Here is a 27,070-nt window from a genome sequence, read left to right as displayed (position 1 = left end):
AATAAGTTTCTGAATTAGTTTCTTAAGCTGTGAATAAACGTTATTTATTTATTTATTTATTTATAATTATTAAGTTGTTAATGAATGGATTATATATATATATATATATATATATATATATATATATATATATATATATATATATATGATTGTTTCAACTAGAAAAAAATGTAAGCTATGAATGCATGATTTTTTATAAGTATTAAGTTGTGAATACATGATTTTTTTGTAAGTATTAATTTTTGAATGCATGATTTTTTTTATAAGTTTTAGTTGTGATTAAATGAATTTTTTTATAAGTTTTAAACAGTATATGTATGGATTTTTATAAGTTTTAATGTGAATTTAAACGTGTTTTTATTATATTAGTGTTTTCTCAAATAATGTGAATTTATGTTTTTTTAAATTGTGAATTGTGATGAGTGTGTGAACTGCTATCTAATACAATCTCCAAGCTCCAAACATCATCATATGTAATTTTTAACATGTAAATATATTTTACTAAACTGTGAATTTATGTATTAAATGTAATAAGTTGTGAATTGAGTATATTAAGATGTTAATTTTTTTACGAATTTTATTTTTGTTTCTAAAATATAAGATGAAAGAAGCATTATATATAGATTTTATTTTCGCTAATTTTGAATAACATGTAAAATATAATTTGTGAATATTATATAAATTAAAATTTGAAAGAAACACTTGCCCACATATCTGAAGGTATAAATATAAGTACTAAGTATAGAATATAGATGTGAATATATAGTTTTTTTTGGTACTAAACTACGAATTTAATATATTAAGTTGTTAATTTTGTGTATTGATTATATTAAGCTGTGAATTGATTGTATTAAATTGTGATTTTTTTTTATGAATTTTATGTTAAAATATCAATACTTGTATTAATTTTCTTGTGAGTATTTTTTTGTGAAGTAAATATGTAAGAATGTATTAGTTTTTATAACGGTTACATTAAACTCTAAGTTAGCGAATTAATATATTTATTAAACTGTGAATATAATATCTAAGCTAACAATGCATGATTTTATATACATATTTAATTTGAAAGGAATAATGGTTACGACTTTGATATAGATGGTTGGTGCTGACATGTGGTAGCTGGTGGTGGTGGTAGAGTTTGGGTTTGACTTTCCTAAATTAGTAAATTAATGATATTATGATTGTATTAAATTATGAATTTTGTGTACTAAACTATGAATTGACTGTATTAAATTTTGTATTTAATATAATTTTTGTGTTAAAATATGAATCGATGTATGAATAAAAATATTAGACTGCAAAAATTATAATTTTGCCCTATTTATACCAAAAAAAAAATGATTTTAACATGTTTAATAAGTATTGTGTACATATTTACTTATAAAATGAGTTCTTACGATTCTTAATCTTTTGTGATTCTTATTTGAACCACACACACACACACACTCTCTCTCTCTCTCTCTATATATATATATATATATATATATATATATATATATATATATATATATATATATATATATATATATAGAGAGAGAGAGAGAGAGAGAGAGAGAGAGAGAGTTAGGTTCAAATGCGAATCAACATCTATTGTGTGGGCGTATGGATAATGTTATTCTGTGAGAATTATAAAGAAAACATGTTGTTTGATAATATGAATACGTTCAATCTTATATAATTATTTTAATTATTAAGCATTTTCACTAATTAAATCGTTTATAAGGTTATTATACACTTTTTTTAATTATTCACATTCTGTCAGAATGTTTATTGAGTCATATTCTGTAAGAATTAAAATAAATAAAAAACAATGAATGACAACAAAAATGAATTAGAATTGGTGAGAATCCATTAAAATAACAATAGTTCTGTGAGATTAAACGTATTCACATTACTAAACAACATATTCTTTTAGTAATTTTCATAAAATAGCATTATGCACACATCCACACAATAGTTGTCAATCCACATTATAACCTAGCCATATATATATATATATATATATATATATATATATATATATATACAGAGAGAGAGAGAGAGAGAGATAAGTTCAAATATTTCTCACATCTTTTATGTGCTAGAATGCACCAATAAGAATTTAGTGAATGATATCAATAATTATATGTATATGAAATGATATCCATAATTATAATTTATTTTTTATAGAAACTAATTAAATTTGTCATTAATGTCAACAATAATATTATTTCAGAATGAGTTCGTATCTAGAAGATTTACATTGTAATCTAGCAAAACGAGAGTGCATTCTAATAGAATATACTCTCGTTCTTCATATTGTATGCTACTTTATTGTATTTTAAGTGAGTGTGTTCCGAAACAAAATATGAATTCATACATAAAAACCTAAATGCAAATTCATTTTAAGAGAATGTTAGTGATGACATTAATAACGAATTTAAATAGTTTCCATAAAAAGATAATTATAATTATGGATATCATTTCATATACATACAATTATGGAAATCACATATTATTTATCTTTATTTAATTAAATAATTATTTAAGTTTACTAAATTCCTATTGGTGCATTTAGCATACAATAAATATAAGAAACACATTAACCCAACCCTATATATATATATATATATATATATATATATATATATATATATATATTATTTGTTAGATGGTGAAAGGAATTATTGAAATGTAGTTTTTTTTTTTTGTAAATATTATAACTATAAAAATATAAAAAGATTTGTATTCCAAATATTGTGGATGATGATATCATAACTTTTATTAATGTTGCATATAGAAAGTAAACTTCATTCATAGTATAGTCTACCTTAACTCGAAACAAAATCTTCAATTATGTAACCTTCAGCTACACTACTTATTTTTCTTGAAGCCCATAATATACAAATACGAATTTATTGTATTTTAGCAAGCATCAACGAGGAAACCAGATGATAAAGAAATTGAAAGTTGATATCATAAATTCTAGAACGTTGTAAACACAATCAAAGTAACTTTATTTCCTTCTTTATTTTGGTTATAACTTAGGTTTTTATCTAATTAATTCGTAAACAAATTATCTTTATGGTATTAACGAGCATAAATTTACAAGTTATAGTTCATTAGATCATCTTTGATTTCAACTATAGTCTACTATATATGTAAAATGAAAGTTTTAGATCAATCTCAAACAGATAGTCAAATAGTTAGTATTTTTGTTTCAGATGAGACGTATTCAATGAATACTTATTCACTATATGTTTAATTCTTATCAAGAGTAAGTTAAATTAATCGATCTTATTGGAAAGCAGTGTTACTTAAGGAAAGTGATGTCCAAATGAATTATAGGATAACTGATTTTATGAATCAAACACCAATGCTAAGATTGTGGGTCCGAATCTTATAGTTGACTTTGGTATACAAAATGCTCATACGATAAGTGTATTTTATTTGCAGAGTCTAAATAATAAATAATATTTTTACTGTAAACTGTAGCCATTGGTCCACGTCTTATCATGTAGATGTTTGTAAATATGGTCCGAAGACAAAAAGTTATATTTTTCTTAATAGAAAACATTTATATTATGTATTATGTGAAATTAATGTTTTTTTATGAATGGTTTACCACAATGGTCATCAAAAGTATGATCCTACGATTCTAGGTATTAAAAACGATTCAGATCGTATTTGAGGTAGGATCGTAAGATCGTAGGATCGAGATCCGATCTGATCCTCCCTTCCTTTGATTTTTTTTTTCAAATGAAAATTATTTTTTACCATTTTATGTCTTTTAACTTTTACTAATTTGCCGTTTATCATTTTGTGTTGTCACTTATGACTAATATTTTGAAATTTTTATAACTTTGGAACGAAAAATTAAATGTTTAAAATATTTTTCATGTTTAAAAATTATAAATTAAAATTATGTTTTATTTTGTGGGATCTTAGGATCCCGATCCCAATCTTGCAAACCCAAAAACGATCATATATAAGATCCCGATCTTGACTACCTTGTTTACCACAATCACATATTATACATAATATTTGGCCAATTAGTTAAGTAATCCAATTCAATCATGCAAATTCACCAAGCTACTCGCCTACTCCCCATCATCGTAACTATTAATGAAGACAATTATTATACATAATATGTGGCCAATTAGTTAAGTAATCCAATTCAATCATGCAAATTCACCAAGCTACTCGCCTACTCCCCATCATCATAACTATTAATGAAGACAAATGTTATATTTTCTATATAAGTAGTATCTAAAGCAGTGGTTTTTTGAACATATTTAATCTAATCTACGGAATATACCATCATTAAATTGTTTTGCATGTAAACTACTTACGAAATTCAATTCTTCCATCATTGTTATATGAAATTCGTGATGAATGTTATGTAAAAACTTATTATACACAAGCTAGAATTAGTAAAATGTCAAATAATGTTAACATAATTTCATTACAAGACAATAATATTTTCCTTTTGTTTTTTTTTTCACTTAATTATGGAAATCGTCTACATGGTATAGTAAAAATTATTGTTATTGTGTGACTTGAAATTTAATGACGCGATCGAACTGATAACTCATCCGAAAGGATATGAACAAACCTGACATCATATATCGATGAGATAAGTGTTACAGTAGGCTTAGAGTAAACATCCTCCATGTATATGGATCTGCACCTATAATTGCTAGGGTTTAGAATAATAAATATTTGTTTTTAAGGATTTCATTGTAATCATTTTTGAAGTAGTCAAGTAATAAAAGAGTTCTTCGATTCCTACCTTGGACGTATGTCATATCATTTATTGTGTTATTTTGCCTTCTTGCACAACAATTATGAATATTATATCTACCTTTTTTATTACATCGATTTTTACGTATTTTCCATGTTATGATGCAACTCATGCAAGTGTATACATTACCTCCATCTACATGACAATTGTGTGTCTCCTTTTATATTCTTTGAAAATCTTGAACTTTATTTCCCCATCTCATTTTCATTCTTTTTTTTTTCCGATAAATCGTGAAATAAGAAAACTACATTTGGTATTTTTATTGGATGTTACAAAGTTATGAAAATATGTAAAAAAAATAGTTCATAATGTAGGACTGGGTGTGAGTTGGTTGCACTTTTTACTTGGAATTCTCAATATACCCTTCACATTCTCTTCAAATCTATAATGATATCCATGATTGTTTGTGTAGAATGACGATGAAGAGGGGGAGGAGAAAGAGGAAGACATGTTCATGCATGGCTTTACAAGATGCATATTCCCTCTTTCGCCTTACTATCAATATCGCACCCGTGACATTTAGAAAACCATGAATTGTATTCATGATTGTTATCTTTAGCCAAAACATGAGACATACAAATTAAAAGTGGAGATGTTTTAATGTGAGGAAGTGTAATCGACTTATATCATAGTTAAATTATCTTGGGATTCTCATCCATGGATTTAATTTTGCGTCTTTTCGTGTATATATATATATATATATATATATATATATATATATATATATATATATACTAGGTGTGAGACCCATGTATTACATGAGTTTATTTAAAAAAAATTAACTATGAAATATTAACAATTTGAAAAGTTTGAATTTATAAGAAAAATAAGGAATCTTTTGAATTATTAAAATTAAAGAGTCTTTAATGTATTAGATACATTACATATATAAACCATTTCTAATAAATACCTGACATATTAAATGTGGAATTTTAATTTAATAAAATGAAAAATACAATAAAATGACAAGTGGAAAATAGAAAATTTAAAAATGTTAGAAAATGACATGTGTCCAAATGAAGGAGAAGAGGACATGCAGCAAAAAAAACCTTCATTTATTATAGTGTATATATATATATATATATATATATATATATATATATATATATATATTCCACTTCTAACTTTTATAAGACTAATATCATAAAATTCAAAAATTTTTAACACGTAATTGGAAAAAATCATAATATTTTTCTTATTATTGTTATGGTCACAACTTTCATACAAACTTATCATTTTGGCCCACTCAACGAGTTTTATGGTTAACTTTGTTTTTTTTTTTTTTTTTTTCAAATCATTCTTAAAATTGGGTTTGAAGTTCAAATTTGGTCCTGTAGTTTGCAAAAAAATTACACCACATTGTTTTTAACTTTATTTTTTGTTTTTTAAATAATTTATTTATTTTCGTTATATATATATATATATATATATATATATATATATATATATATAATATTATTTATCTATTTATTTTTGTTTTTTATTTACTCTAATATATTCATATATTTTATATTTTTTTATTTTAATATTTTTCATATTTGTTTTCGTATTTTATTTTATTTGTTTCGTATTGTATTATTATAATTTTGGTAATTTATAGTTTTTGTATTTTTTTATTTTTATTCAAGTAAATAGAACAAGTTATATTTATAGTTATAATTTCGGTCCATCTTATTTTTTTTTGTTCTTTAGTTCTATTCTATTTATGTTACGAAAAAATGAAAATTAAAAATAAAAAATAAAAATAAAAACAAACAGTTTGTTTATTAAGAATTAATGTTTCAATGTGTGATATATAACTTGCAAATTAAATAGTATTTTTATATGTGATATCAATAGTTTAAATTCAAGATAATATTTTTTTAATTTGATAATAGACTAAAAGAAATAACAAAAGAAATAATAATAGTCAAGTCTCTATAAGGACAACCACTTACAAGTAATTATTTCAACGATTTTTAAAAATATTATTTTTAGAAAATAAATAGTTTTGTTTTTAGATAACGTATTTGTTTGTAACGAATTTTAATACTTGCTCTTATGAGTCATCTAGCATCATGAATATGATTATTGTTTAAAATTATACCTAGATTAGTAGGTTTATAAGACTCTTTAAGATTTTGCTCAGAGTTATTTATAGATTCTTGGATTTGCTGTATTTTTAAAAGAATATTTCTATTAGGAATACAATTCATCAAGATTTTGTTAGACATAATTAAATGATTTAAGCATGAATTTGATTATTAAAAACGAGTACTATTTCAAATCTTGTAGAATTAATAGTTAGAATAACTTGAAATGAAATTATTATGGAGAAATAAAAATAATACAACGATAAAATATTTTAGATAGTACCTTCTTGAATTTAGCTTGAATTACAATCAGTACATACTTCTGGAGAAAGAATTATTTGAAAATCTAAAGACTCTGAACATCTACTAATAGAAAGAGAGACTCTTGGAGATTTTTAGACATGGGATGAACATTTTTTTGAGAATGAATATTTTTCTTGTTTCCTCAACTAAAACATAGCCTCTATTTATAATCATCTTGGAGTCTTGAAATCTTCTAGTGATATTTGCCGTAAGAACTCATGGCCAATCAATAGAAATAATTACTTGTAAGTGGTTGTCCTTGAAAGTGGTTGTCATTCATCTTTTGAAGCAATTGTCGTTTGTAATCAATGACCATCTTCATTTGATAAAAGCAAACCATCATAGAGCATCTTCTAAAGTTTTTTGTCTTCATATCATCATTGATGATAGATTTGATAATAAATTTGATAATAATTGTTCATACACATCATAAATACATACACAATATTTACGCATCCGTATTTGAAAACAAAAATTTGATAATAAAAGAAACGAAATACCCTACATTTAAGGTATTACATCAAATTTAAGGATAATGATTTCTTATTCTTCATAAGGATCATCAAAAGGGTATTGAGCATCTTCAAATAAATCATTCTTTATAGATTTTGGAGAATCGTCAGAAACCGATGGAGTTTGGTGAATTTCTTGAAGTAATTTTTGTAGTTCTTCAGGGGAAGAGGTATCAACATCTTTAATTCTTGCAATTAGATCCACATAACTTTTGGGAAGACTGTTGATAAAAGTGGCTTCAACCTCTGGTTTTTGAATATATATTTCTTGATAATTTTTAATTACTGCTTGTTCATTGGCTTGAGAAATCTTCATTTTATCCCACCATTTTGAGCGAAATTGGCGATTAAGCCAGGGAGGAGAGGAATCCTTTGCTTCTTGATAATGAAAAGTCCAAGACATTATCCATGGAACTTTAAATATCATGGTGAATTGTAACATATATTCAAATTCTGGAATTTGTTGAATAAACAATTCATTCAATTTGAGATATCTAGCGTAAATTTCTTTTGGTAAGCAATTTGGAAGAATTCCCATATATTTGTACCAATTGATAAACCATCTTGGATATTCACAATTGAAGTTTAAATCAAAGAAGATAAACCATGAGTGTGAATAATTCCAAATAAAGAATGCCTTAGTCCAGGCATCTTGATAATCATAGTAAGAAAATCTGGGATAAGCAGGATAACTTATAAGAGGTTTTTCAGAGTGAAGGTTTGGAACCCAAATTTCTGGAGAAATGATTTTGATAATATGAGCTTTGCTAAAATCAATGTTTCCCTCTTTTGAATTAGAATGATGAACAAAATTGACTGAACCAAATTCTTGCAGAATAGCTTGATAATATTCTCAGATTTTATATGAATCAACATAAAAGGTTTTCCCTTGACCAAAGAGATGATTTGTGAGAATATGAAAACCTTGATGTAACTTATGGATTTGGAAATCTTCAAGAATTTGAACTCTTAGGAAATTTGGATTAAGAACATAAGGAGTTTTTGTAGAAAGGATTGGAGTAACAGATTTTTGAGTTTGAGGAGTGATAGGTTTTGCAAAAGGACTTATTGTGTCGGTTGAAGTAACTTTTGGAGTAACAAGTTTTGACTGAAGGATATTAGAATAAAGTTGTGAATTCTTAGAAGTAGGAGTTAAAGGAGAAAAATGATTTTGATTTTGAAATGGAACAAGCTTTTGAGAGACTGGAACAAGATTTTGAGAGACTGGCTTCTTGTCATCATGTTTGGAAGAGGACGACAAACTCATTTTCCCTGCAAAAATTCTCGAGAAAGAAAGTCAGCAAGCGAATTATTTTCTCCCTTTATAAATTCTATTTCGAAATCAAAGTTACCTAAGAGGGCTTGCCAACGAGCGGAAATTTGCTTGGAAATAATATTTTTCACATCTTTTTCTAAAATAGTTTTTGCAGATTGACAATCTATTCCTAATAAAAAACTTTTGATAAATAAATCATCTTCAAATTTCTTAATACATAAAACAATGCTTAAAATTTCTTTTTTGACAGTTGAATAATTTTTCTGTGTATCATTCCATACACCAGAGTAATATCTAACCAATTGTTCTTCAGTTGAGTTAACAAATTTTTGTTTTAAAATTCCTCCAAATCCAATATCACTAGCATCGGTTTCAACTATGATTTTGGCATCGGGATGAGGTAAATTTAAACATGGCAAAGTAGGGACCTTTTGTTTTATATATTTAATTATATCTGTATGTTTTTGAGTCCATGGTTTAGGATTGTCTTTTAATCTATTATAAAGCGGTTTACATATAATCCATAAATCTTTGAAAAAATCATGGATATAATTTAAGCATCCTAAAAATCTTTGAAGTTGCTTTTTATCTTTAATTTCATCAGGAAATTTAGTAGAAAATTGCAAGCTTCTTGTAATTGGTCTAATAGTGTTTTTGACAATATCATGTCCAAAAAAACGAATTTCATTTTTTAAATAAATGCATTTTTGCTGCAGAGACAGCTAAACCATTTTGAAAAATTAAATCATGAAATTGATTTAAATGCTTAAAATGTTGATCAATTGATTTTGAAAAAATTAGGACATCGTCAATATAAGCAATAACGAAACTATTTATAGGAGTTATGATATCATTCATAATATTTTAGAATTCAGAAGGAGTATTTTTTAATCCAAAAGGCATTACATTTCATTCAAAATGCCCGAAGGGAACATTAAAATCAGTTTTGTATTTATCTTCCTCATGAAGTTGTATTTGCCAAAATCCTGATTTCATATCAAACTTTGAAAATATTTTTGAATCATAAAGCTTTTTTAGCAAATTTCATTTATTAGGAATAGGATAACGAATCCATTCTAAAACTTTGTTTAAAGGTTTATAATTGATAACTAATCTTGGTGATCCTCTTTCTAATTCTACGACATTCATAACATAAAATGTTGAACAAGACCACGGTGATTTAGAAGGTCTTATGAGTTTTTTATTTATTAAATCTTGAATTTCATTTTTACAATGACTTTCTAATTCATTATTCATGTGAATGGCTCTAGATTTTGAAGGAATATCCTTTTCATTAAAATTTTTTTGTATATGGTAGTTTTACAGTATGTTGTTTTCTATTCCAAAAGGCATTAGGAATATTAGAACAAACATTTTTTTTCAAAATTTAATTTTAAACCTATTATTTTATTTTGAATATTATTATCATTTAATTGATTAGTTATTCGAACATTATTTATTTCGTTAATAAGATATTTGACTTGTTGCGTTTTATAATTAAGGACACTAATCAATGAATATAGAGTCGGTTCACAAAATTTAAATATAATTTTTTTTTCCAAAAACATTGGTTCTTATACCATCATCATGAACCATAAAATGATATAGTTTTGTAATGAAAGACGTTCCTAGAATTAAAGGAGAAGAGAGATCTTTTACTAAAATTAGGCGAGTTTTATAGCAGTAATCTTGGTCATTACAAATATGAACATCGAAAACTTTATAATTTACAATTAATTTTGTACCTCCGTCACCAGTAAGTCTAGATGCAATTTTTTCATAAAATTGTGTAGGAAAAATTCATTCTTGAATACAATTCATATCAGTACCACTATCAATTAAAACAGTTAGGTTGATTTTAAAATTACCCTTGACTAAAGTAATTTGAGTGTTCCATTTTTGAGAAACTTGATTATTTATAAGTTTACTAATAGTTACATTTTCAATTTTATTTTCTTCTTCGTTATTAATTTCTATATTTTTGTTTTTAAAAGTAGAAGGTTTTTCTTTTTCTAAAATTAAAATTTTATTTTTTATTTCTTTTATTTCTTGTTTTACTATTTTTAATTCTTCTTGAAGTTCTTGCATAGAAAATGGTTTTGCTTCAGTAAATCTTTCATATATATTTTTTAAATTAAAATTTTCATTATTAGCAGGAATTATGTTATTAGTTTTATTAAGCATCTGTTTTATTAATAATTCTTGGATATTTTTATCTTTTATAGAATCAAGAGAGTTTAATAGATCTTTTATTATCTTGTGAAAGAACATTAATGGAACTACTAGTAATTACATTGATTAAATTATTACAGTGACATTTACCAATACACCCGCAAATATCAGAATCTTCTGAACTTAAAGTAGTATTTTCGAGAATATTTAAATCATTTGTTTGAAAATCAAAAATACTTTCATCAGAATCTGAATCAGTATTTAAAATAATTTTTCTTATTTGTTCTTTCAAATCTTCAAAGACATTTAACTCATTTATTTTTATCTTAGCATAACAATTATTAGTTGTATGACCACTACGCCTATATTTATGACAAATAATAATATCTTTTGATTTTCTTTTAGATTTTTTATAATTTGGTTTATAAGGTTTTTTAGATTTCGAAGCGTAATCTTTGCCCTTTTTATAATTTTCTGGAAGATTATATTTCTTTTTCCTGAAATATTTTGAAGATCTTTTCTTATACACTTTAGATTTTGAAGTAGACGGACCATTCAAGGGCTGATAACCATATTGTTGGCAAAAATTTCTCAATTCATTTTTACTGTTAATTCTATCTTTTTTGAGTTTTTCTTTAAACCTAAGATCAGCACAAACTGCTAATCTCTCTTTATTAATATAGTTTATTAAATCTCCATAAGTTAAATTTTGATAAGGGATGCCATTATTAAAATTTTCTCTTAATTTTTGTCTAACTCTTTCTGCAAAGAGTTTTGGAAGGCCAGCAATAAAACGTTCTTTCCAATAAGACTCTTTACAATTAGGTCTCGAAAAAACTTTAACGAGATCATTATCTTTATACAATCTAAAATCAGTAAGTTTTCTGCAATGTGAATTCATTAAAATTTCTGAAGTTTTTTCTTGAAAAGTAGTAGGATCTCCTACAAAGTTTTTGATTATAGAAAAAATTAAAGTGTTAACCATATCATCTTCAAACATTTGTATTTGTTGATTATTTTCTTGTTTTATAATAGTTTTCTTAGCAGATAAAATATAATCTTTTTCTTCTTGTGAAATATAAAAATCCCACCAGCCTTTAAGACTGCCAGTAAAACCATAAGTAATAATATTAACAATTTGAAGTTGAGTATTATTATGAGCTTTATAAGCATTAGCAGCCATAGTCATTTCTTGTATAATATTCATAATTTGATGTTCAGAATGACCATCAATATTCCATTCATAAACAGAATTACCATCATATTGAGAACGATCAAATTGAAAAGTTCGTTCTTCAAGTTGAACATTTGGAAGAGAGGGTCTATTCCAATAATTTCTTATGGTTGGTTTTGGATTTTTTCCGAAAGTGCTTTGCTTTGATTGAGGAATTTTATTAAGATTTGAAAAGTCATTAGTGAGTTTATTAATATCATCATTTATATCAACAAATTGTTGAGCAAGAGTTTCAAAATTTGTTTCACTATTAATATCACTATTTTTAGATTCGTCATTTGTAAGAGTATTAATATTGTTAGTGTTTGAGATATGAAGTTTTGAAAGTCTTTTTTCTAATTCGTTAATTAAATATGTATTTCCTAGATTAAAATTACCATCGATTTGGCAAGGAACAAAACTTAAATTACTAGTGCTTGCCATATCTTGCTTATTAACGTTTTTATCTTTGAAATTTTTTTCTTCAATTTTAACTAAATGTTCGGTAATACTAGATAAAGTTTCATTTGCATAATTATTTTGGTAAATAATTTTTTGAAGACCCTTTTCAGTAGTTAATTGATTTGGGGCTTGAACTAAAGGAGTTGCAATAAACATATCGTTAATAATAATTTCTCCTTTTGGTGGAAAATTAGCAATAATTTCTTTATTAGAAATAATATCTTTATATCATTTCTCTAAAATAGGAGTGATAGAATCATTTTTAAATGGGTAATTTATTTTATGTTTAGGGGCATAAATTAATTCAAACCATTGAAAAAAAGGAGAATGAATTTTATTCGATAAAACATAATCTTCCCAAATGCTTATATGGAGAAATCTTAAGTAGTATGAAATTTTTTTTCGTGCCAAACTCTTTTTTTATTGTTATAATCTTTATAATACTCAATATCTTTTAAGTAATCAAAATCAACTTGATATTCTAAATTCGAGAAATTCATTTTAACAGGTTGTTTTTGTTAGGATTAAAGAAATATGTTTTATTGATTCTAAATTATGACTTCTTGATTTTTCGTATTTTTTTTATTCCTATCTTTAGCCTAGAAATTTTTTCTATTTGTTTATTATATTTATTAGTATATAGAAGTATTTTGTATAAATTATAATTTTCATAAGTTCTAGTTTCTTCTAAATGTTGAATGGTTTTGCATATATTAGAATTTATCTTCCAATGCTTTTTTAACATATTAGCCCAAAGCTTATTATTTTGTGAACAATTAATTTGTACTTTAGAACTCATAATTGTTGTTTAAAATTTTGAAGTTCATCAATAAAATCTGATTTAGTAGGACTAAGAAGACTATTTTCACGATTTTGATCATCTTGATATAATGGTTTGGGAATAGAATTAGTATAGTCAATAGTTTTTAGTTTTAAAGATCTCGTCTTTAATAACAAAGATTTTGAAGAGCCTGTTTCTGGAATAAAAGAAGTTGATAATCTAGATGATGAAATATTTAAGGAAGAAAAATTTATATCTACAGAACCATCATTATATTCAATAATATTTGAGATTTGTTTTGAAGAGTCTAGTGGTTTTGGATCGATAACATTTTGTAAGTTCCAATTACATGATTGAGTTATATCAGACCATCTTAATCTTTTTGGTGTGTGAACTTTGTTATGGTTAGTATTTGCTTCAAAAATAATTGTTTCATTTCTAGGACTTGATAAACGTGTTTTTGGTTCAAGTGTAGTTGTCATAGTTTTGTAACAAACATGATAAATTATTGCTAAAGGCTTTGTATCATTTTTAAATTCTACAATTTTTGTTTCTATAGTTAACACCAAAGTATCTAAAATTTTTTGATCAAATAATCCTACAGAAAAATTTGGATAACAATTGAAATAAATAGGTCCGTTAGCAATATTTGTTTCTGCCATAGCTAAAATAGAATTTTGAAAATCTTTGTCTCTTGTCTCTTAAAATAAGGTGAACAGGGGCATCTATTCCAATTCTAAATAGAGGCTTGATAGCAATTTGGACTAAACCGACATGTAAAAATTTATATTTCATTCTATGCTCTAGAATAGATCGTGATGATAACAAATGTAAATTTTGTTGGTTTTGACCAATAGACAAAGTTTGTTCTGTCATTTTAATAGAATAATCTTGAAAATAATCAAAAGTTCCTATTCTATTGATAGATTATTTTATTTCTTTCTTTTTATTAGTATATTTTAGATTTTTAGATTTTTTTATTTAGTATTGCATTGTATTTTAATTAATTTCTTTATCATGGATCGTATCGAGGACTAGTTATGCTGCATGAGAAATTTTGCAGAGTTTTGGAGCTTTTTGTGATTGTGGATTAGAGTGAAGACGGCTTAATGGGCTCCCGAGGCATTGTTGGACTTGGCGGAATCAAAGAAGAAGAATTGAGCTTTTAAAGATGATGGCTTGGATTATTTGGGCTTGTGAAGATGGATCATAAATTTTTAATTTTCGGTTTGGAGCATCCATTTGGTAGCTAAATGATGATTGGTGGATTCAAATTACATGGACAAGGGGGGGGGGACCAAAGGAATCTTTGGTAGTGGAAGGGTGGAGTAGTGGAATGGTGGACCAATGGCAATACAACAGCGTTTGCGCGGGTGGAATTTTCGTCGCGCGGGTACCCGCGCAACTACCCAGTTTGGGCATTTTGGTCATTTGGCACACCATAACCTTGGGGGATCAGATCTAGAGGCACATTGGCGATTTTTCACCATTGGAGACCTGCAAGAGGCGATTTTGGGAGCTAGAAACCATTTCCTTTCATCTTTCCAAATCTTAGGTAGTTTCTTTATGCAATTAGATTATTATTCTTGTTACTTTGTTGCCATGAGTGGCTAATACTCTTATTTGGTTGACTTTGGCTGAAAACCAATGAATGTTTGTGGGTTTTGAAGGATTTATGTTGATTATCAATTTATTCCATGTTTATGATTCTAGTTTGCAATTCTTATGCTCATTTGATGCTTTGATCACGAGCTTAGTAATTGAATGAGCAATTGTTGATTTGTTTCTTTGATTTTGCATTGGATCATTGAATTTATCTAGAACAAAAGCTTTATGATGGTAGAAATCATCTCTAGCTTATGAATCATAACTCCTTTATGGATGTGTAAGCATTTGACATCCTCTAGGAATTGGGGATTCCTTCATTCTTAAGGCTAATTGATTTCTTAGGATCAATTGTTTCAGTTGACCCTTGATCTTAATTAAGAAGGTGTGTTGTGGGCTTCATCAACCTCCATACTACCTATGAGGAATCTTGGCATCTCATGCTTCATGATTTGCTATAACCAATTTGGGATGAAGGATAAGCTTTGTATTAGATCCTAATGATAAACACATAAATGTTCATTGTGTTGAATTGCCATAGTTAACCAATTATTCCCAACCTTTGAGCATCTCATCAACTTGCTTAATTGCAAGATTTTTAATTATTCAAGTTTTTTTAGTTTTCAAGGAATCAAACACCCCTCCTTTTTAGTCTAATTGTAGTTAATTAGTTTAATTACACTAGTTCTTTTGGATTGCATTGGTGATTGAATACAACCATTTCCCCGAGGATCGATACCCCTTTTTACCATTATATTACGTTTTATTTGCAAACAAAGGGTGTAATTTTCTTGGTGTACTTGACATCCCACCAAGTTTTAGCGCCATTGTCGGGGAAATTGGTTATTGTTATTTTATTGTTTATGCCTAGGTCTACAAGAACCGGTGAACTACTCTACAATTCGGAAATTGAAAAAGAAGCAAAAAGGTTGAAAAAGTTTGCAAAAAAGCAAAGAAACAACAACTTGCTCAAGCTTCTTCCTATTCTCCACTAATCAACATAGAAGATCAACTTCATACTTTAAGTGATACCGACACCGAGCCGAATTCTCCAATTGTTGGTAAATCCTTTGAAGACATTCCTTTTGAAAACTACATAGCCATGAATCACACTCCATCTCACAATCCCAACCCAAACCCAAATAATCAAGATGCTAATACCCCACCCCATCAACCAAGACAACAACCACAAGAACCTCTCATTGATATGCCACCTTGGAATCTAGCCCCTCCTCAAAACCAACCCAATTATTAACTACCACAAAACCAACAATTCCACCAAAATAACCAACCTCAAAACAATGTTGTTCAAGTTCAACAACAAGTAAATTACCCAAATCAACCCAATTACCAACACCCTCCAATATACCAAAACCCAATGTACCCACAACAACCACCTCTCTACAACCAATACCCTAACTACCAACCTTATCCACCATCAATCTACAATCCCCAACAATACCCATACCCACCTTACCAACAACATCCCAATTACTTGCAACAATATCCCAACAACCCCAATCCATTCAATCCCCCTCAAGAGTTGACACTTAGACAAATGATGGAAACAGATGTTACTCATACACCTCTTGCTATTGTTTACCCCGCAAACCGCCGAGGAATTGAATTGAAGTCAAGTTTCATAAATCAACTTACCAAGTTCCATGGATTGGATAGAGAAGATCCTCAAAAGCATTTGAAATCATTTCATATGATATGTGTTAGCATGTTGCCCGAAAATGTGACATTGGATGATTTCAAGCTAATTGCCTTCCCGCTCACGTTGGAAGATAAAGCTAGAGAGAGGTTATTCAACTTACCACCGGGATCTATTCACACATGGGAAGAATTACTCAAAGCCTTCAATAGCAAGTTCTATCCCACATCCTGGATATCAAGCCAAAGAAGTGACATTTTGGGGATTCGTCAAGGGGAGAATGATACATTTCATGATTTTTGGGAGCGATTCAACAACTTATGTACAAGTTTTCCTCAACACAACATACCCGAACAACTACTTCTTCAACAATTTTATGAGGGTATGAATGAAAAAGATCGAAGGATGATTGATGTTTCAAGTGGTGGTGACATCTTCAACAAGACACCTCACGAAATCCGATCACTTTTTGGCACCATTTCTCAAAATCAAAGGAACTTTGGGACTCTAAATGAAATGAAGAGAAATATCCACAAGTGGTTGGTGAAGTTAGCAACACTCAACACTTGGAATCAAAGCTCTTGGATTTGACTAATGTGCTAAGTCAAATGGTGGTGGGAAGTGGTCAACAATTAATGGTATGCAGTATTTGTGTGATGACAGGGCGTTACACGGATAAGTGCCCCACACTTGGAAGTGAACTGGAAGATGTGAATGAAATGGGCAGATATCAAGGTCAACGAAGACCCATGGGATTTCAAAACAATTTCAACCCAAATTGGAGGAATAACCCAAACAATCCATACCCACCAAAGCAAAATCCATCAAACATTTTGATGAAACCTCCACATCCGCAATATCCATCCCAAAAACCTCCATATCCAAAAACCTCTTATACCCCTACAAATTACCAACCACATCATCAACAAGGCCAATCAAGTGGTACTCACCAAATGAGACTTCAAGAACTTGTCACTTCTCTTGCTCAAAGCCAAACCCAATTTCAACAGGAGACCAAGAACACCTTCTCCAACATTCAAGCACAAATTGGAGACTTGGTCACCGCTCTCAACAAGATGGAACAAAGGGGTAAACTTCCTTCTCAAACCGAGAAGAACCCCAATGTGAGTGCAATAACCTTGAGAAGTGGGAAAACACTTGGAGAAAGCAACCCTAAAAGAGTTTCAAGAGAAGAAGAAGATGAAGTCATCATTGTTGAACCTTTAAAAGTAGTACCTCCAAAGGAACCGGTTGTTCCAAACATTGGTCAATCCGAATCTTCCAACAAGACCATCAAACCATTGGTCATACCACCACCCTTCCCTTCCCGGTTAGCCCTTTCCAAGAAGATAGAAGAAGAAAATGAATTATTTGAAACTTTCCGCAAGGTCCAAATCAACATTCCACTATTGAATGCTATTAAGCAAATTCCAAGTTATACAAAATTTCTCAAGGATTTGTGCACCAAGAAGAGGAAATTCAAGGAAAATGAAAAGATTCAAGTCAATGAAAACGTGTCTACAGTTATCCAAAAGAAGTTACCTCCCAAATGCAAGGATTCGGGAATATTTGCTATCCCTTGTACCATTGGTGATTTTCATGTCGAAAGTGCCATGTTATATCTTGGAGCCTCGATCAATGTGATTCCATATTCGGGTTTTCAATCTCTCAATGTTGGACCTTTAGAAGAAACCGGAGTAATCATTCAATTAGCAGACAAGTCAAGTGTGTCTCCAAGAGGAGTGTTGGAGGATGTGTTAGTACAAGTTAATCAACTTGTTTTTCCGATGGATTTTATGTCATTGATCTTGAAGAGAAGACTCCTTCCAAATCATCTATGATCCTCCTTGGAAGAACTTTCATGCATACCGCTCACACAATCATTGATGTCCATAAAGGAAAGATAACTATGGAGTTTGATGGAGAAACCATTCACTTCAACATCTTTGAAGCAATGAGGTACCCTAGCAACATTTCTCCATTGTATCGGGTTGATGTGATTGAGCCAATAAACGAGATAAGCCCTAATGTATGCACAAACAAGATACTCATGGCAGATGATTGTAAGCCTAAGAGGGAAGCTCAAAGAAGATTGAATCATCCAATGATGGAAGTGATCAAAAAGAAGATAATTAAAAGGTTCAAAAGGTGCAAAGAGAAGAAAAAGGCATTTCATGACAAACACATAACCAAAAAACGCTTTATTCCGGGTCAAAAAGTTCTTCTTTATCATTCACACTTAAAGCTATTCCTGGGAAAGTTGCGATCTCAATGGCACAGACCTTTTATTGTTTTAAATGTGTTTGATCACGGTGCGGTTGAAATTAAGAGTTTGGAAACAAATCAAATATTCAAAGTGAATGGGCACCGTTTGAAACCATTTTATGAAGGCTTTGACATGGGAGAATTCGACAACATAACATTGGAAAATCCGAATTACGAAGGTTGATGAAAGTGGAGCTATGTCTTGGCAAAGACGTTAAACAAATGCATTGTAAATAAATAATATCCGCTTAAAGTTTTGGGTGATTCTAAGCTTGAAGTTGGCCTAAAAATAAGCATATTGAAGTCTAGCAATGATCTTGGTGAAGTTTGAAAAATGCCAAAAATCTGCATTTTGCGTGGGTACCCGCGCAGCCGCTGCACGATCAACCCCCAGCCGCGCAGATTCCGAGTTCTAAATTACCCCCACATGAGATGCAATCTCATTGTTGCGTGCGGCCGGCTCCCCCACCCGCGCAACCCTTGCGCGACCCAACCCCCAGTCGCGCAGATTCTGAGTTCCAAATTACCCCAACATGGGATGTATTCTGATGTGTGCGCGCGGCTGCCCCCCACCCGCGCAAAGTTTGCGAGGGTACCAACGCAAATATGTCATTTCATAAGAAAATTTCAATCCATTTCATATGCGTCCTTTGTGCGACCAAGCTTTCATCCATGCGTATTTAGGCGGCCAAGAACTCCGTCCAAGCATCATTATGTGACCCATGTGTTGCTTCCATACCGTCCTCGCGGGCCTCCTCCATCTTGATCCCGGTATGATCCTTCCTTATTCTCATCTTAAGCATTGAGGACAATGCTTAATTTTAAGCTTAGGGTGAGGTATTATTTATCTTTTATTTTTTTTATTGCATTTAGGTTGTATATTGTTGCATTTAAAGTAAGTCATTTAGGGCATTCATAAAAATTGCATAAAAATTTCAAAAAAAAATTCATATTTTTTTTCTTTATTTTCTAATTTTCATACTTTTTAGATGCATTCTAGTTTAAGTTCATGCATTTTTGTTCTCTCTTGTCTTCTCATCCCTACATGTACCATAGCGCCGAGTCATAAGTATTGAATCATAGATTGGTCCTGGGTCTTGATAAGGAATTCCTTGTATTTGATAAATGGGACACATTTTGAGCCTCACAGACCACTTTGAGATCGCTTGTGTGGGGGTCAGATGCACGTAGCTTGATTGGGTCTAGGTGCGGAGGGATGTGGTTGGTCATGCCAATGTGTGCGAGCAAAGATTAGCCCGAAATGGTATTTTGAAGACATTGAAGACTCGCATCTTGGTTTTGGGGGGAGTACCTCTTAGTACTCCCGATTCTCGTCTGAGCCTTGCTTAGTTAGATCCTCACCACCTTTTTAAGATAGGTCATCATTTTTCAAGGGGTCTAGAGTTGATAGTTAGATAGATTTTGTTTATCACACCTTGCATTGAGGTGCTTGATGAACTTTGAAGTGAGTCCCCCAATTCACATCTTTTGGGACCAAGTTTTTTCGGTAACACCCATTTTTGAGTCATATCCCACCCTTTTTAGTTGATCTTGGCACATTGTCAATGATTAATAGGTGTTCATGTTAGCCTCCATCCTATGTTACATGGTGAAATTCCTTAGACCTTCCAAGAAGAAAAAAAAACAAAAAAAAAAAGAGAAATTGGAAAAGTGAAGACAATAAGAGACGATAAAGATGATTAAAGAAAAACAACAAAAACAAAGAAGAAAAATGAAGAAAAAGTGTAACACAAAAAAGAAGAACAAGACTCCAAGTTTAAGGCTTATCTTCCAAAAAAAAATCTGAATGTCAAGCAGCAAATGTGACTGAAATCCAAATAACCGAAGTTCAAGATTGAACATTTAAGTTGTTAGGTTTAGATTAGGTTAAGTAGAATTTTTATTATTTTATTTTATTTTTAATTTTTGGTGAGAAAAGGTGTGACATCCCTAAAATCACGGCTAGAAAAGACCGATTTTCATTTATGTTTTTTAAAGTAATTTCAGAGTAAATCCTTTTGATTTGAAAGAGTTGAGGAATTTGTTCCCAAAACAAATATGATAAAATAATATTTATCAAAGCATTTCATCAAGAGATGCATTTTCATTATATAATCAAAACTCGGGATGTCATGTTCCGATACAGACCATAAAGCATAAACAATAACATTACAAGTCATTCAACAAATATATACATATACAGACTTGTAAACAAAACAACTCGATGATTCATCCATCTTATGCCCTTGCGCCACTTCCTGTAATACAAATAAAACTGAGTGGGTCAGACTTGGGAGCCTGGTGAGCATATAGGGTTTTCAACCCACAATAAATAAATTATATTTAATTTCACCAACCAATCACTATCCCGATTACCCATTCCCGTTATCCTCACTTTACGTCCCTAAAACAACATCTATCTCAAGGGACCTAATCTAGGATTTTCATCGGGACGGGCATTACTGCTAAGGGGTTTCCTCAACAATAGATATCCTAAAGGCAACCATGAGGGGGATAGAGTACACCGGTGAACACATCGTTCGCAACACCTACAGGTTATGAACCTGCTAGCGTTCCACTGGACTGTCTAGAAAGAGTCTGTGGTCGTTATTCATACTCCGCTGAATAACTAGATCAACAACAACAACATCGAGGTCTCTCATCTGTTTATCACACATCAACTATCTACCCATGTTCTACCCAACATATTAGTAGATAAAAATATATATTTTTATACATAGTTTAAAACCTGTATAGCATTTTCATTCAATACATATTCCACATAACAGATGAGGCACACTCACATAACACGTATTTCATAGAAAATAAATCAGATCTATGAGATATAAGAGAGTGAATATACATCCACACACATAACAACAAAATTATACACATAACACGTATTTCGTATAAAATACTTCATAATTATGCGTTAGAAGAAAGTAACTACACACTCACTTGATCAGATGATGATCGGACAGCACTACGACTTGCAGAAGTAGTAATCCTCAGTAGATCTGGAAGATCTACACAAAAATCAAACTTCTCGCGGGCAGAGCTTCGGCTCGGGAATCGCGCTTCTCGGGATCTTCGGGAACGTAAAACTTCCTTCTTACCTTGGATATGAGATCCGGGGTGTCGGGATGGCTTCGGGGGTTTATACGCAGAGCTTCAGCACAAAAAGGTGGAGAAATGAGCAAATAAGCTCGGAACCCTTGCATCCTATTTATAGGAGGTTGAGGCCTCGTCGTACGCTAGGCGTACTCCTCCGAAATCGTCACTGCGTGCGTCATCCGAAGAACTCGAGTGTGAGGCGCGTCATGCTTCGTTGTACGCTGGGCGTACTTCGGATGAGTCTGGTGACTCCCCTTCGGATAATACCGGTGTTTAATAATTAAATTTTAATTTTAATTATTTAATAAACTTTGAAAATTCATATCTTCTTCATACGAACTCCGTTTTTGACGTTCTTTGTATCCACGCGTAGGTGAGACTACGCTCTACAACTTTCGTTTAGACTCCGTCGGCTAATTTCGACTTTATTTTTATTATTTATTTTTAGTAGGCCGGGACAGAAAAACTTCGTTATAAATTCATAACTTCTTCGTTTGACGTCCGTTCTCGCCTAACTTTTCATCGTTTCGATACTAACAACGAGATCTTCGATTCTTGTTTAGATCATTTCGGCTAAAAACCGCTCGATCTCAAATTGAGTATTTCGGGCTGCATCCCGCTAAGTCGAAACTTCAGAAATTCATAACTTCCCCATACGAAGTCAGATTTGGGCGTTCTATATATATTCGGAAACCTCGTTTCAACTACTACAACATTATCCAAAGGTAACGAGTTTATTTTACATTTAAATTTTGACGCTCATTTTATTCTTAATTAATCCAATCCCATAATTAAGCAATTAAGCACGAAACACATAATACTCAAATAATACACTTCTATTATTTTAAAATGACCTAGACTATTATATCAACATTAATGACAAGCCCAGAAACACAGACGTTACAAAAGGCCCCGACGATGAGACGGTAGACTGTAAAGGATAGTACAAGGGAGAAGCCTCTGAAACCGGATGTTGCCCGGAGGCCGCGCTGCAAAGCCCTATTTTGTACTATACACTTTAGCCTGACAAATGTAGGAATCATAGTGTGTGAAGAGGCGGCTTTCCTTCGTGCATTATGATCTGCATTGGTGATTTAAAGTGCCCCCACTAGGCGCATCTCTGTTTCCTTTGTCTTGCACATCGTGACCGCATCCAACCATGATATATTCGCCCATCAAGTGGTTGAGAATGTGGTTTATGGTTCTAAAGCGGGGAACATTTTGAAGATGCGTATGGTCCATTGAAGGACTAATTCTGACCATGTTGACTAATGTTGACCAAGTTCTATGGTATCTTTTTTTTTCTCTCTTTTTAGTTTAGCTCATCCCGAGCTCATTTTAGTCTTGTTCTAACTTGGGGACAAGTTAGGTTTAAGCTTAGGGTGATTTGATAGGTTATTTTATTTCTTTCTTTTTATTAGTTTATATTAGATTTTTAGTTTTTTTTTATTTAGTATTGCATTGTATTTTAATTAATTTCTTTATCATGGATCGTATCGGGGACTTGTTATGTTGCATGAGAAACTTTGTAGGGTTTTGGAGCTTTTTGTGATTGTGGATTAGAGTGAAGACAGCTTAGTGGGCGCCCGGGGCATTGTTGGGCTTGGCGGAATCAAAGAAGAAGAATTGGGCTTTTAAAGTTGATGGCTTGGATTATTTGGGCTTGTGAAGATGGATCATAAATTTCTAATTTTGGGTTTGGAGCATCCATTTGGTAGCTAAATGATTATTGTTGGATTCAAATTACATGGACAAGGGGGGGGGGACCAAAGGAATCTTTGGTAGTGGAAGGGTGGAGTAGTGGAATGGTGGACCATTGCGCGAGTGGAATTTTCGTCCCACGGGTACCCGCGCAACTACCCAGTTTGGGCATTTTGGTCATTTGGCACACCATAACCTTGGGGGATCAGATCTAGAGGCACATTGGCGATTTTTCACCATTGGAGACCTGCAAGAGGCGATTTTGGGAGCTAGAAACCATTTCCTTTCATCTTTCCAAATCTTAGGTAGTTTCTTTATGCAATTAGATTATTATTCTTGTTACTTTGTTGCCATGAGTGGCTAATACTCTTATTTGGTTGACTTTGGCTGAAAACCAATGAATGTTTGTGGGTTTTGAAGGATTTATGTTGATTATCAATTTATTCCATGTTTATGATTCTAGTTTGCAATTCTTATGCTTATTTGATGCTTTGATCATGAGCTTAGTAATTGAATGAGCAATTGTTGATTTGTTTCTTTGATTTTGCATTGGATCATTGAATTTATCTAGAACAAAAGCTTTGTGATGGTAGAAATCATCTCTAGCTTATGAATCATAACTCCTTTATGGACGTGTAAGCATTTGACATCCTCTAGGAATTGGGGATTCCTTCATTCTTAAGGCTAATTGATTTCTTGGGATCAATTGCTTCAATTGACTCTTGATATTAATTAAGAAGGTGTGTTGTGGGCTTCCCCAACCTCCATACTACCTATGAGGAATCTTGGCATCTCATGCTTCATGATTGCTATAACCAATTTGGGATGAAGGATAAGCTTTGTATTAGATCCTAATGATAAACACATAAATGTTCATTGTGTTGAATTGCCATAGTTAACCAATTATTCCCAACCTTTGAGCATCTCATCAACTTGCTTAATTGCAAGATTTTTAATTATTCAAGTTTTTTTAGTTTTCAAGGAATCAAACACCCCTCCTTTTTTAGTCTAATTGTAGTTAATTAGTTTAATAACACTAGTTCTTTTGGATTGCATTGGTGATTGAATACAACCATTTCCCCGAGGATCGATACCCCTTTTTATCATTATATTACGTTTTATTTGCAAACAAAGGGTGTAATTTTCTTGGTGGACTTGACATCCCACCAAGTTTTGACGCCGTTGTCGGGGATCGAACCCGAAATGGTGGGTGCTACGGTTCATCCCGTGATCTAACATCACTCCCATACTATCTACCAACCTAGTGAAAGCTACGACTACCCCTGCAGGCTTACAACATTCTAATGCTATCTGAAAACTTTGTGAATGCTACGGCTATACCCGTAACCTTACAACACTTCCAACACTATATGAAAACATTGTGATTGCTACTGCTACACCTGCAGACTTACAACACTTCTATCACTATCCGGCAACCTTGTGAATGCTACGAATATCCCGCAACCTTACAACACTTTCCACGTTGACTGACTGCTAGTGAATGTTACGGCTATCCCGCAATCTTATAACACTTTTCATGCTAACTTAACCGCTGACCATGGTCTTACCGCTGATTACTAATCCGAACACACCCAAAGTCGAGCATGCATACACGATCCAATATCCCAATCTGAACTCATGTCATGTCTGAAATCCCTGACCTGTTTCCCGAGGCCTGCTATCCGATGCCAAGGGAAAACGTGGACCAAATATTGGAACATTTTCCAAACTCCCATTTCTCACAATCCTCAATCTGGACGGTCACTCGACCGCCTTCCTCCCTGACGGGGATGCGAAACTCATCCTAATTTCACACCTAATTTTGATCCTGGATATCTGATCGATTCTCCCCCACTTAGCTTCGACTAAGTCTTCATGACATATGAGAATTGAAGGATTCCCAATCATTCTTACCTTCTAGGATCCAACTGTTGACATCCTGCGCTTACCAATGCTAGTGATCGATTATCAGTCGACCCTAAGACCGCCCATCCTCTAAAATATGGTCTAGTCCGATGCCTCAATCCATCTTCCATGATATTATATCAACTTCTTGAGTTTTGATGGTGGCAACTAGAAACCTTAACCTTTACTCTGGCCGAAAAATCCTCGCTCCAACTTCCATTCTCGTAGAACCACTGAACTCTATCTGAACGTAACCGATGCGACTAACACCAGTATCCTTCTACTCAATACCCATAGGCAGATCTCGAACTCAAGCCTAAATAACAACCGAACACTTGGAACTCTCTATACGATATACGAAACTCTTCTAACCCACTAACAAGACATGCTTTGCAATTGGCATATGATATTTCTTGAATTATAATCTAATTACAAGTAGAGAAATAAGCCCCTTGATACAATTACCCAAAACCCAGTGAGATTTCAAAGCAATAAAACTGATGATTAAAAGTAAGTACACCATAATTTCATTACAGAAAGGGGAATTCAAATTACATATCAGCGATCTATTATGACTCGATCTTGACTTCCTGCAGAAGTAAGTGCGATGAAACCTGAGCAACCCTAACCTCTATACAAGGGAAATTTACCCTGATATGACCAAGCTAATGACAACGATGGCACAACTATACCTCCAACGTGCAGTCTTGGCGATTGTGACGCTTCCACCGCACCTTCCACACTTAGACCTGCTATGAACATACTTTTGTACCCCTTCATCCTTCATGCAACTACCACGACCACTCAGGTCTCTAACACTTGTTGCCGCCGCACCCAACTGCTCGATTCGTCGATCCAGACCATGTTCTCGCTTCCTCTTCCCCAGCTGTCCATCCGAACCAATCTTCTTCTCTTGATTTACCTCGACCACCCCATCAACCGCCTATATAACTGAGGTCCGCCCTTCGCGTCTAGCGACCACTCTATTAGTAACATGCCCAATGATGATGGGTGACTCCTCTTGTAGGGCTCGTGAAACCTCTACAATGATCCAATCATGTGGTAGACTCTCCTAAAGACAAGGTGCGTAACCCACCTCCGATCCCAAATGATAAGAGTTAAGAATAGGGTCCTCATTCCTGAAGGATCTCAAGGATCCATAAGAATTGGGATCTAGTTAAGTCCCCAATTTCCCCGTAACGATCTCGGCCCAAAAGGCCCCGAGGCAACTATCCAATAACTCCAAGAT

General features: G+C 31.7%; 1 protein-coding gene across 1 annotated transcript; it reads left to right on the top strand.

Annotated features, from left to right (window-relative positions):
- The first annotated feature begins 17,444 nt into the window (after nt 1–17,444).
- On the top strand, nt 17,445–18,677 carry LOC145063760 (uncharacterized). Its single transcript, XM_079011347.1, has one exon. The coding sequence runs from the start codon at nt 17,445–17,447 to the stop codon at nt 18,675–18,677; it is 1,233 nt and encodes a 410-aa protein (XP_078867473.1).
- The last annotated feature ends 8,393 nt before the right edge of the window (nt 18,678–27,070 follow it).

Source organism: Lactuca serriola, chromosome 7 (genome assembly GCF_051521515.1).
Source record: "Lactuca serriola cultivar US96UC23 chromosome 7, Lser_US96UC23_V15, whole genome shotgun sequence".
Classification (NCBI taxonomy): Eukaryota; Viridiplantae; Streptophyta; class Magnoliopsida; order Asterales; family Asteraceae; genus Lactuca; species Lactuca serriola.
The sequence above is the reverse complement of the archived record's forward strand: the minus strand, read 5'-3'. Positions and strand labels throughout refer to the sequence as shown.